This window comes from Macrosteles quadrilineatus, unplaced genomic scaffold (genome assembly GCF_028750875.1).
Source record: "Macrosteles quadrilineatus isolate MER2022 unplaced genomic scaffold, UCM_ALF_1.0 Scaffold_1__1_contigs__length_201487025, whole genome shotgun sequence".
Taxonomy (NCBI): Eukaryota; Metazoa; Arthropoda; class Insecta; order Hemiptera; family Cicadellidae; genus Macrosteles; species Macrosteles quadrilineatus.
The window spans coordinates 11,424,905-11,438,760 of NW_026542594.1; the positions used below are offsets into that span (position 1 = coordinate 11,424,905).

At 38.3% G+C, this 13,856-nt stretch overlaps 1 protein-coding gene across 3 annotated transcripts in view; it reads left to right on the plus strand.

Annotated features, from left to right (window-relative positions):
* LOC129001887 (TATA box-binding protein-associated factor RNA polymerase I subunit B) overlaps positions 1-13,652 on the plus strand; it is a 130,772-nt gene extending 117,120 nt beyond the window's left edge. For all 3 annotated transcript variants that reach the window (XM_054429351.1, XM_054429357.1, XM_054429358.1), the window contains 2 exons: positions 7,795-8,023; positions 12,622-13,652. In XM_054429351.1, coding sequence (XP_054285326.1) covers positions 7,795-8,023; positions 12,622-13,222 — 830 coding nt within the window. In that variant the 3' untranslated portion in view covers positions 13,223-13,652. The remainder of the gene's footprint in view (positions 1-7,794; positions 8,024-12,621) is intronic.
* Positions 13,653-13,856: the final 204 nt, after the last annotated feature.

The window sequence follows — 13,856 nt, forward strand, 5'->3', positions numbered from 1 at the left end:
CCTCCAACAGCAATCAATTCAGCCATCAAAAGCGAACGTCTCATAGCCATCAGCTCAATCATCATTCCAATTCCCGTCCCAGATTCCAACCCCGAAATTACTCAAATCAACCTGCATTCCAACCCCGAAATTATCCAAACCAACCCAGTTTCCAACCCCGAACCCCTCACCATCAATCTTTTCAAAACAATAACTTTCCCCCACGACAGTCCTTCCCAGTTCAACGCCCAAACCACACTACCTACCTCATAAATACCACACCAAGCAATAGGCAGTCTCACGCTTCACACACTAGAGCACCATACATTCCCCCGTTCAACACCTACCCAAAACCACATTTAAACCCCAATGGGGGAGGACAATAGGCGGTTACCCCTCTCCCTACCACAACCACACAACCGCTAAAACAAACAATTGTTACAATAAACCAACCTTCGCATACAAACCTCAGGAAAAATTATCATCACCAAAAATTAAATCTATAACAGCACCACTAAATGATTCCGCACTTTTAAACATTAAAATAGCCAATCACTCAATACCAGCACTCATCGACACAGGAGCCTCATGCTCGATTATATCGAAAGCATTATTAAATAGGGTCAGATCAATCAAGGGTGTTATAGTTGGACAGATACACGAAGTCAATGCCACCGTTACAACAGCTTCCTCCATTCCACTAAAATTAACACATTACGTACACCTACACTTTAAAGTTAATTATCTCGCATGGACCAAAAAATTTTATATCACTAGTCACCTTCCCGTAGAAATCATATTAGGCCTAGATTTTTTAAATTCAACAAAAGCAGTAATAAACATAGCAAAAAATTCCATAACATTTCCATACACCACGCCGTTAGTTCTGTCATTAGGTCAACCGCAACAAAGTGACGACAAGCAGGAGCCATCAGCCCCTAAATTCGGTCCCAACTTGAACTCTGAACAACAATGTAGGTTAGAAAAGTTGTTGTCCAAGTTCCCAGACACAGTTACCAAAACATTAGGCAGAACCAATCTAGTTCAATATCGTATCAGCATTAAACCAGACCACGTAGTACGTTGCAGACCATACCAATTTTCACCCCCCAAAACAGAAATTTTGCGACAGCACATACAGGAACTGCTCAAAGATGGTGTCATACGCGAGTCAACCTCAGAATTTAGTAGTCCAGCGTTCACAGTACCAAAAAAAGGTGGTAAGACCCGCATGGTAATTAATTATAAGGCGCTCAATCAAGGCTTGACACTTGAAGCCACACCAGTACCAACCCTAGAGTCAGCATTCCAACACCTTGGCACAGCTAAATATTACACATTGCTAGATTTGAACCAAGCATACAATCAAATACCTTTGCATCCAGATTCCAAAAAATACACAAGTTTTGTTGTGCCATGGGCACAATACGAATTTAACTACGTACCCTTCGGACTGGCAAATGGTTCCATGGTTCTTACAGATCTGATGAATAAGGTTTTTGGAGACATCAAATTTAAATTCATTTACAATTTTTTCGACGATCTAGTAATATATTCAAACACCTTCGAAGAACACTTAATTCACATACAGGAAGTACTACAACGATTAAACAAAGCAGGTTTAACCGTCAATCCTTCCAAAATGACCTTAGCGTCCAATCAAATTGAGTTTCTTGGACATGTGATAAAGGATAACACGTTATCAGTCAGTAGAGAAAGAACAAAACCAATCGACACCTTCCCAGTTCCAAAAAATCTCAAACAAGTGTCTAGATTCTTAGGTATGACAGCATTTTACTCCAAGTTTATTCCCAATTACGCCAGCATATCAGCACCGTTAAATCTTTTAAAGAAAAAAGGCCAGAAATTTATTTGGGGACCAAATCAGCAAAAAGCATTTGACCAACTTAAAGCCGCACTCACTCGAGACCCAATCCTTAAAATGCCAAACTTCGAGCTGCCCTTCGTTTTACATACAGACGCCAGTCGCAACAGCATATCTGCAATCATCTCCCAACAATATGACGACGCATTGTTACCTGTAGCGTACGGTTCCCGAGCGACCAATGAACACGAGAAAAACTACAGCGCTTTCGAACTAGAAGCCTTGGCAATTACACACTTTTTCGACAAATTTCGTACATATTTGGAACATAGGCATTTTGATCTATACACAGACAGCAACGCATTAACATGGCTTCTCAATCACCCTAGGCAAGTTGGAAAAATAGCTAGATGGGTAACACTAATTAACTCTTTCCAGTTCACCGTACGACATGTAAAAGGCCGCGATAACGTCGTCGCCGACTGCTTATCGCGAATGTTTGAAGAAGTACAGCTTGACAACTCAAATACACCACCCTCACAAACACAACAAGTCAACCTACTTTTCAAACTCCCTGACGCGTTCACAGACATCCCCACTTACCAAAAAGAAGATCCCGCAATTCAAAAAATTATAAAATCTCTCAGATCAAACAAACCACCCCCAAATTACTTCATTAAAGACAACATTCTCACACACAAGTCCCCGAATCAAACCAAACACCGCATTGTCATTCCAGACCGTTTAATCCCACTATTATTCAAATACTACCACTTAGCACCTAGTACAGCACACTTAGGAATTAACAAAACATGGTCCAGGATTGAACCACACTTTTGGTCCCCCACATTAAAGCAAACCATATCAGACATGGTACGATCATGCACAGATTGCCAACGCGCCAAACAGGCACCAAACACCAAAGTAGGTTTGTTGTCGTCAGAAATCCCTACCAGACCATTTGAGAAAATTTTCATCGATTACATTGGCCCGTTACCCAGATCAGTAAAAGGAAACAAATACATTCTCACAGTTGTTGACGCATTCTCTAAATTTGCAATATTTTTACCAGCCCGCAATTCAACAGCCAAAACCACCATATCACTATTAAAAACAGGAGTTTTTGCCTATTTTGCCTTCCCCAAATTTTTAGTATCAGACAACGCATCCCCCTTTCAGTCAAAAGATTTTTCTGACATGTGCCTAGAATTCGGAATTAAACACATCACAACAACACCTTACTATCCAAATCCCAGTCATGCCGAACGTGTAAACAAAAACATAAAAATAGCCATCAGAATCTATCACTCTCAAAATCAAGCACAATGGGACACAAACCTTCACTTTTTCCAAATTGCTCTAAACTCAGCCAAACACAACAGCACCGGTTTCTCACCAGCAGAATTGTTCCTAGGCTATCAAATCAATCACCCCCTTGAACTAAATTGGAATTTAGACCGTCTCATTCCGGACCAACCAATAGATATCAGACACACATGGGCACAGGCACACAGCAACCTCAGAAAAGCCAGAGAAACCAGAACAAATCAATACAACAAAGGACGCCAACCAGTTGAATATAAAGTAGGTGATTGGGTGATGTATCGATTAAATCATCAAAGTAGCGCAGTGAACAAAGTGAATGCTAAACTTTTACCAGTTTGGTCCGAACCCCTAATAATTCAAGCCTTCACTTCACCAGTAACTGTAATTTTGGTAGACCCAAAGTCAGGGAAAACAGTTAGGAGAGCTCATGTCTCTCAATTGAAATCCTTTTTTCATCCAAAAAATTGAAACACACGACCAAAACAAAAACCGCATTGCACACGTATCTAAATGAAACCGCACACAGGCACCAGTGATATTAGGTTAGTTAGTTTGTAAGACCACCACCCTCACACCACACTTAACACCTGTCGCCGGCATCCACACTGGCGAAGCGCACTGAGTCTAGGGTGTCACTTCTCTGAGGTGTCATCTACAGTAGCGGTCGCCAGTGTGTCGCTCGCCCCGATAGCCTCACACTTACACTTACACCCACACGCCAACCCCCTGACACAGTCACAGGTTAGCTAATTTTTTATATTTTTTGAAATTTGCGGTCGAGCCATAACCTTTATTTTAATTTTTTTAATTTCAACAGCTCGAACCTGCAAACTGTGACTTGTGGAGGGAGGAAGGCAAGAGCTCTTACACTTTCACACATACACTCACACAACATTACACCAGTTACCAGAATTCGTATATTATATTTCATGTTTCAGATATTTGTGTAATATATTTATTAGTTATTTGTTACTATTTATTGTATATTTACTGTTGTTATATGTTATATTAATTTACCAGTGTTCAACAGCATATATATTTTTTTTTAATGGACCAACGTGACACCCCAACCATGGAGGTCACCCTTTCTTCCGTTTTTGCTGCTCGGGGGAGGGGGGGAGATCTTGTGGAGTCAATCTCCACAACACTGTTTGAATGTCCCGCCAATCTCAACCCCTACCGCTGCTCGCGCATGCGCAAGGAGGCAAGCGGGTAAGACGAGTGAAAAACGTCTGTCGTGTGTCGTGCTCCTGACTGCAAACACCATGGAAGGCTAAGTTCTTGGGAAATGGGGGGACGCCCCCTTAAGGTATTGTGTCGTAGGACTAATTATTGATAATATGTAATTTCAGATCATGGTATCAATTCACTATAACATTCTTTCCATTATTAGTAATTCATCATTAAATAAAATATTAGTTCACGTTGTGTCCAGTCAACTCATACAGTAATTATTTCATAAGTTGAACAATGTACATATTTCTGTGATATAAATGCATTAATTAATGAAACAATCATCAAAGCTGGCTATTAGGGCCTGTGATTTGCGGTAAATTGTCTCCTCTGCATCAATAAATGTGTTCAGTTAACGTTTCCAACAAGAACGATTTGGTCTGGAATTTAATTCACATGACCAGGTCACCAAAATGTGGCACCATTATGCCACATTGTAAAAATCTTATCATCTAAGAATTTGGATGACATTACACCTCGCTTAGAGCGAATGAGGCTTCGCATGATGAGATTCTCATATTCAGTGACATATACGCCTGGAAAACACCTTGCACCAGCAGACTGTCTTTCAAGATGCCCCATTCCAAGCAAGGAAACATATGACATGGAAGAAGAAATTGAAGCTTTTGTTCAAAATGTGGTTGAAAACATACCTACGACTGATGAAAACATAAACAGGTTACGGGAAGCTCAGCAAGCAGATCCCATCTTCAGAAAGATTGCAGTATACTGTCATACTGGATGGCCAGAAAAATCACAACTTCCATCTCAACTAGTCCCCTACTTCTCGGTTAAAGATGAGATATCACTGATGGACAACTTACTTTTACGCAATTCTAGAATAATAGTACCATCAAGTCTTTGTCAAGAAATGCTTCATAGAATACACGTCGGTCATCTAGGAGCCACCAAATGTCGAGAAAAGGCTAGATTCAGTTTATGGTGGCCAGGAATGGCATCAGATATAAATATGATGGTAGCTTCATGCCCAACATGCATCAAACACAGAGAAAATCGAAATGAGCCGCTCATTCCTTCCGAGTTTCCAAAACGTCCATGGGAAAAGGCAGCAATGGATTTGTTCAAGCTTAATGGCAAATGGTTCATTGTTATAACAGATCAGTTCTCGAGATATTTTGAGATTGCAACTCTACAATCGCTCACTGCATCTGAAGTTATTGAGAAATGCAAGTCAACGTTTTCTCGCCACGGTATTCCTGAAGTTTTATACTCAGATAGTGGAACGCAGTTTGGCATCACTAGTGCAGAATTCAGAAAATTTGCCAAAGAGTACAACTTTTTATGCAAAACAAGCAGTCCTCAGTTTCATCAGAGCAATGGCTCAGCCGAAGCAGCTGTAAAAATTGCAAAAGCTGTTCTAAAGAAGAACAAAGGAGATCCATATTTAGCTTTGTTGTCTTACAGGAACTCTCCACTGGCCAACGGTTACAGTCCAGCACAGTTATTATACGGACGCAGACTACGGGACAATTTGCCTACCTTACCATGTCATCTGGAGAACAAGCCAGACTTCAGTCATCTCCGAGAGAAGGAGAATCATTATAGACAAAATTACAAACGAAATTACGATCGACGACATGGTGCTCGACCCTTATCAGATATGAACCCAGGAACCAAAGTTTGGATATCTGATTTGAAACGTGAAGGAAAAGTTGTAGAAAAGTTAAACTCACCACGATCTTATAAAGTACTGACGGACAAAGGAACCATAGTTCGAAGAAACCGGTTTCACTTACAACCAATGCCAAACATTCAAAAGGAAAGTTACCACAACCATCAAGCATCAACAAATAGTCAGAAGGATCATTGCCACAACCATCAACCATCAACAAGTAGTCAGAAGGATCATCGATCTGAGGAAGACAACGGTATGTGCTTAACAAACTTTTCAACAGATAACCGTAACAGTCAACCATTAACAAGAGGTCCGATGGATCATCATGAAGACATGCCAAACTTTTCAACGGTTCCTCCAAACACCTCTGGAAGGTCTTCTGCTAACATAACAACCCGATCAAGACGACTTATAAAACCTCCCCAGAAACTCAACCTTTAAAGAGGGAGATGTAATGGTTGGCTCTACTGACTATTGTCATTTTAGTTTATTATCATGTGTTAATTGTTTTTGTTTACTTGGAGTTGATTGATACTAATAAAATACTTTTACCTAACCTAGATTATTCTATCATGATCAATTCTGATTTAATGGGTTTAATACACGCAGTGAATGTGTTAAATTGCAACTAAAATATTAACAGCAATTAAATTATCCAGCTGATCATAATGTAAACAAATATGTTCTTCACAAGGATAACATGGGAACTTTAAAAGCCCCTTTGACAGAGCCAAAGGGACTTTTTCAAAAATGTAAGGTCAGTTTGCAAATCTACACACCTAGACGAACATCTTTGGTATATAATATGTGGGGTTAAATCTTAAAACAAAAAAGCCTTATTGTTCACAAAGTTTCATGTAGCGTATTAATGATATAGATAGATGGATAGATTTAGTATGCTATGGCACTTGTAACTTTAAACAAAATTTTACAGCCCCCAATAATGTAAAAACTGCAGTTCAATGATGCAACTATTGTGATTTTCCTCAAAAGTTTATTCCTACTGCTTACCCAGATAAAGGCTGTTCAAGGTAATGGAAGAAAGTATATGCCAAATTGCTGATCTATAAGTATAAAAGAGGATGTTTGTATACATATATATATATATATTTGGCAGTGATAAACTCAGACACCGCTGAACCAATTGCCACGAAACTTGGTACGTATGTGTAGAATTTCATGGAATAGGTTTATACACCTTCAATTTCGTGATCCGTCCAATCGGCTCCGCCCCAGTGGCTCTTGAGTTTCCCATGTTAACCTTATGAGAAATGGAATTAATGAATCTTAACAGCTGTTTCAATTAAACAAGTTGGTTCTGTTCTATGATGTTCAATAGCATTAAAGTTACAAGGATTACCAACAGGGTGCAGCACTATCATTTCTTTTACATTTATGACAACAGCTAATTTGCAACCAAAAGGTGAGTGAGCATAGCGAACGAACTTCAACCTGGAGGCGAGTTAGCGTAGTGAACGAGCTAACCTGAAGGCAAGTGAGCGTAGCGAACGAGGTAACCTGAAGGCATGTGAGCGCAGCGAACGAGCTCCAACCTAAAGGTGAGTGAGCGTAGCGAACGATCTCCAACCTAAAGGTGAGTGAGCGTAGCGAACGAACTTCAACCAGGACGTGATTGAGCCATGCGAACGAGATCATCTTGAAAATTAAGAAGTTAAACACAGCCCCGTTACGTTGGTAAGCGGGTTACAGCTAGTATCTCTTAAAAATAGAAGTGTTCCTCTCTAAAAAAAATAGTTTTGTGAACTTAAGTATTTATTTTAAGTTTTAATTACAGCACTGAACAAGCATTGGGTAGAAGCTCTGACACGATGCTTGGCAAATCTGACAAAGTCCAGCCAGGTGTCAGATGAAGTGTTTGTAGATCTTCCTCCCTCTCTGACACCACTGTACAGTGCCACACAGCATCTGCTGACCCAGCATGCTGAGCGAGTGTCTGCAGTCAGACACATACTGGCCGAGGATTACACCAGACAGTCCCTAACCTACACCACCCAGCCAGACAGGTTTGTTGGGGGTGGGGCGCTTCAAATCTCATACACTCACTGGCTTAAGAGGCGGTCGGAGTCAGCCCGTGGTATTCCACATTCTGCAGGCGTTACCAGCAACAACACAGTTCTCCCAAAACAGACTTTTGTAATAGTACCACCCTTGGCCACCAGTTTCGTGGCTGTCGAATGGCGGGAGCTGCAATTTTTGACAACCCTGTGTGACCTAGAAACTAGAAATCGTCAACTCGGCTACCCTCAGCCAGTGTCCAACTCCTTATCTATTGTCCAACCGCATGTTTCACTTTCACTGCTTGCTACCTTCACTCACCTACCCTCTGCGTCTCAGTTCGTCACCATGACGTTTCCAATATGCTGATTTCCTAGACATCGTAAATATGGTATGGAAATGCTAATCACTATTTCACCAAAACATTTTATACTACACAAAAACTTTGATAATAAAACACAAGACAATGAAGTCAATCATATAGAACATACGGCTATTAGGCTCAATGATATAACCACTATCCCAAATGTGTTTGTAGTAAAAACATAACGATATATTTATTACTATCCTTCTAACACATTTTTAAGCATCTACACAGCTAAGAAGTTAATACAAAAGTCCATCAAGGAATGGAATAAATAGATATCATTACCAAAAGAGTTGCTTAACTCACGATCGATCTATTGATAGCATATTTTGTAGTAAGGTTTGATATGTAACTGCGAAAATTACCTCACTCCATATTGTTTCAGTACAATTTAATTTGGTTTAACTAATTGCTGGTCTCAAACTTTCAATGAAATGTTTACGTTACAAATTAGTTTTTCACATTTAAAATGCAAGAATGTGTCCTTATGCATAGGCTGTAAACCAGCTGGTCAGAATTATTTACAGACCATTCGTATATAATCATTACCGCGTAATCATTTGCGCTTCATTACTGTGCGTAGGACAAAAAAGTGTTTATCACCTGCGAATATTCACCATTACATGATTTACTACGCAAAAAAAATGTTTACTATGCAAAAGTAATGTTTAGCACCTCTTTTAGATTTTTAGATCGAAAATGGTTGTGGTATTTGTAAACAATATTTAATGTTAACATATCAGTGACAGCTAGAAAAAATAATCTTTATCTGAACAGCTGTTCATTTTTGTTATTTCATCGATGATTACTGTATGTGATAAACATTGGGAGAAAACTTGACAAAAAATCGCACAAAATTGGGTTTTTGAACGTCCGTCATTTTATTTACAAAGTGGTGAGGCCATATTTTAATGGGTAAAAAACACTCTCACCAAACTAGTGAATACATTAAAAAAAAGATTTGAATCTTGATAGGTACTCTCGTTTTTCAGGAGAAGACCGCGTAAAATGCCTCTTGGGCCATGAAAGACAGACAGAAATATAGATAGACTCGTTTCGTCTTCTTTAATGTATAAAACGTAAAATTAACCTAAAAATTTCTAATTCTGAGCAATGTACAGACAAAACACTAATTTTATTTATATAGATAAATACACAGTCCGAAAATATTTTAGACTAAGATGCCTGAGAAATAAATATCAGAACTTGATTGGCTTTGTAATACATCAGGGATATAATAACATAACGACACATAGCTCAGTGAAACTGTGGCCAGTTTAAATGAATAGATTTACCACGCTTACTCGGTAACTGGCCTGTAGTTTGCAATCGACTGTGCTGCTGTCGGCCGGGACATCGTTGAACTAGTAGATGGTCGGTAAGCACGGCTTAATTGCAAGCAGTGGCGGTTCCAAGGGGGGGGCTACAGGGGATAAAGCCCCCCCCTTGGACCCTGGAAAAATAAATTTAAACGTACATTTCGTCCTTAAAACACGCAATGTCATTGAACAGACATCATCAAAGTAGTTTTTATTAAACTTAATAAGCGATGGCAGGAGTAGTATTAAGTTTTGCATAGATAAACTTTGTGGACAATAGCACAACGAATTAAACAATATAACGCTATGGGAAGTTGTTCGGATCATCCAATTTTTACAGCAGTCAGCTGTTGACATGCTAGGGCAACTGTGGTCGCTGGGCAAAGGCGAGCGCGCGAGCGAGGACGGGGAAACAGCTGATTTCCTGATCTTCCATAGTTAGTTGTCAAATTGTCTGCTAGCCACTTTACACAGGCATCAATCAGCAATCAGCGGTAGCACCAGTAGCCTATTACCATTGACTATTTAAACACTAGTGTTAAAGTTTATATAGTCAATGCTATTACTGAATTCGATACTATACATACTGTGACAGATCTATGAAATGGAGAAAAAGGTAAGGTTAAAAAACGTGTCTACTTGCTTGCATAGCATACAGTGTGTAAATTAAGTATGGAAACAAATCTGTATTTTTAAAACCGAAATAGATAGAAATATTCTATTTGTGGCAATAATAGTTAACAAAGATTCCGCAATTTTTCACATGAAAAATATTTTTTTACCCCCCTAACAGGGTAGGTGGTAGGGGGTGACTTATTTTTTTCAAATAGCAACCCCTATTGAGTGACCCCTCATTTTGAAGGGTTTGTCAAAAGAAACACAATGACGCAAATCCGAGGTGAATATCTCACTCCTAGCTAACATGGCGGATATTCCAAAATGGGCTTTTTTTTACAAAAATTAAATTTTTCATTACCCACCATTTAGGCTAGGGGTGAAATATCTACCTCGGGTTTGCGTCATTCTTTTTCTTTTAACAAACCCTTCAAAATGAGGGGTCACTCAATAGGGGTTGTTGTTGAAAAAAATAAGTCACTCCCACCCCCTACCCTGTTAAAGGGGTTGAAAAAATATTGTTGATTAAAAAAATTGCGGAACCTATGTCAAAAATCAATTCCACAAACAGAATATTTCTATCTATTTCGGTTTTAAAAATACAGATTTCTTTCCATTATTTGTGAAATTGGTGCTTTTCACGTACAATAAATCAAATTTTGGAATATCCGCCATTTGGGCTAGGAGTGAGATATTCACCTCGGATTTGCGCCATTGTGTTTCTTTTGACAAACTCTTCAAAATGAGGGGTCACTCAATAGGGGTTGCTATTTGAAAAAAATAAGTCACCCCCTACCACCTACCCTGTTAGGGGGGTAAAAAAATATTTTTCATGTGAAAAATTGCGGAATCTTTGTTAACTATTATTGCCACAAATAGAATATTTCTATCTATTTCGGTTTTAAAAATACAGATTTGTTTCCATACTTAATTTACACACTGTATAACAGGTGAAATGGAAGGTTTTAGGACAATTGGGCACAGTTCTAGTCGTTAGAAATGGATTTATAAAGTCGCCATACGGCTTTTAAGAGATATGGCTTCGTAGTCTACAGTATAGGCCTATGTTTTGAAATTCATGAATGCAAGTTCGTTATAGTTTGATTTTTTAATGTCTACAAATAACAGGTGAAATGGGAGGTTTTTGGACAGTTGGACACAGATATAGACATTAATAATGGCTTTAGAAAGTCAGTAAACAGCTTTTAGGAGTATATGGCCGTAGTCTACAGTGTGTTTTGAAGTTCATGAATGTAATCGTCATAATTTAATTTTTAAAATGCCTATTTGCTCATGACAAACGACAGGTGGAGTTTATGGACAATTGGGCACGGTTTTAGGTGTTAAAAATGGCTTTAGAAAGTCATCAAACTGCTTTAAAAATTCCAAAATTTACCGGGAGCGACCCGGACCCCCTGTTGTGTTGGGGGGTGTGGAGCACCCCCCAAACCCCCCCCCCGGTTGCCCCCCCCTTGACAAGGTCCTAGAACCGCCACTGCTTGCAAGCTTTTTAAAAAAAAATGCAAAACATAATGTTAACCATCAAACAAAATTATTTTATATCAGTGAATACACTTATTAATATATGCTCTTTAATATGGCGTTCAAACTATAATTGTTTAGAGTGCCAATCTTTTTATATTATAGCAGAAATTATTGCAATTCCGGGAAATGTAAGAAATGAGTTATTTTATATTTGGCTTATAATTAAAAAGTATGATTTTTATATTATACAGTCTTAATCCTACATACATTTACAATGTTTTGAGTGTGTGAAATAATTTTTTAAACACAGATAGACGAGAAATTGAGGAATTATAGTATGCGCTCCATGTTAAATTTACGTCCAGTGTCGACAGCCGAGAATCTCTGTCCGACTGCCTCTTAATCTTATGTATCTGTCTTGAATTATTAATGAATTTTTACTGCTTATTGTATTATACATCTATAAGCTTGTATAAAGAGCTACTGTGTATTTACAAATTTGTTTCAATATTTTGCTCAGTTAAACAACAAAATATAATGTTAATGTTAAACTTCTTTTTTGGGTTGTTGGAATTTGGGAAGAAAAAAGTTCAGTTCCGTTTACTGTATCTGCCCGTTTACTATACAGTAGGCCTAGTTACAGGATGCTGTAGGTTAAAGAATTGGTTAAACATTGAAGTTTATTGTTATTTAACTGGTGTAACTTGTGTCTTTCCTGAAACTGTGATGTTTTTATCCAGCCTAACAATTTTAGTTTCCTCCCTTCAAATAATTTAACTTTTCTAATTTTACAATTATTTATTGTAGTTTTTGTTTTTAGGTTAGCTGGAATTGGAATGGTGAATGATTTGAACATAATCCAGTTGGACGGAGCTGCAGCCACTTTCAAAGTAGAAAATATCGCTCTACGGGCCAGAGATAATCAAGCAATTCCTCGCCACGGGATCAACAAGTTAAATGTTAAGGCTGGTGTTGTAAAAAAATTAAAACCTGCTAAAACACGGAGAGATAGCTTGCCTATTGAGGTAGACGAAACTCAGCTCAGTTTTGTGAAGGAGATAGTCTCAGATGACAGTGATGAAGAAGAAAAAGAAGTAGAGAACACCGTACAAGAGCCAGAAAGCAATGATGCCCAGTTTGAACTGTACAGTAGACAGCTTGATATTCATAGAACATGTTCTCAATACTGGTTCTGCCACACTAAACTTAGCAAAAATGACTTAACTCTGGATGAGTTTGATTTGTTGTCAAAGAAAACTTTTCAATCATCATTTTTATGGTTGTTGAAAGAGTGTTCCAGAATGATCCATAACACCACTAAAGATCTTTATGCCAATATAATTTTCTTAGAGAATAAATATCAACATGTTTTGAATGGGGCTCAGTTTTTGAAAACAACCTGTAAAAACAGACAAAAATAATGAGTTTTAAAACCAAATTTAAATATTGATTTTAAAATAAAAACTGTATTAGGTTGTACTTGTTATTATATTTTGTACTGTAATTTGTTAGCAGGCTATAATGAAAGAAACTTAACCTCTAACGTACCTTTTCTGAGATGAATACATTTCCATTACAGTAGGCCTATGGTCCACGAGAGTCTGCAGTTAAGGGAGGAGCCTATTTACCACGTGACTTCAAAGGAGACAATGAGGACCGCTTGTTGTTGCCAATAATACCAGCTGATTTGAAAATACTGTTTAGTATATTTTTATTAGTGTCAAAAATCAGTAAATGTCCAGTCTTTCTATTGGCTGCCGCCATCTGCAGACTCTCGTGGCCCCTACTGTAGTGTAGTTACTATTAATTTCAATTGATGTCCTTTTGTTCAGTAAATTGTAACCTGTGATACTCTGAGATGTTTATGAATACCTAGCTATCCATTTTAACCAAGTTTGTTTTACTTTCTACAAAACGTGTTATGATGAAATTGAGGATTAGTACTTTGTAAGATGGCACAGTCATGATGATTTCCGATTCTTAGATGTTTAACTCTACAATTAGAATTACTGGTAATAATTTTGTATAGATTGTGCATAATCACCAAAATGCTTA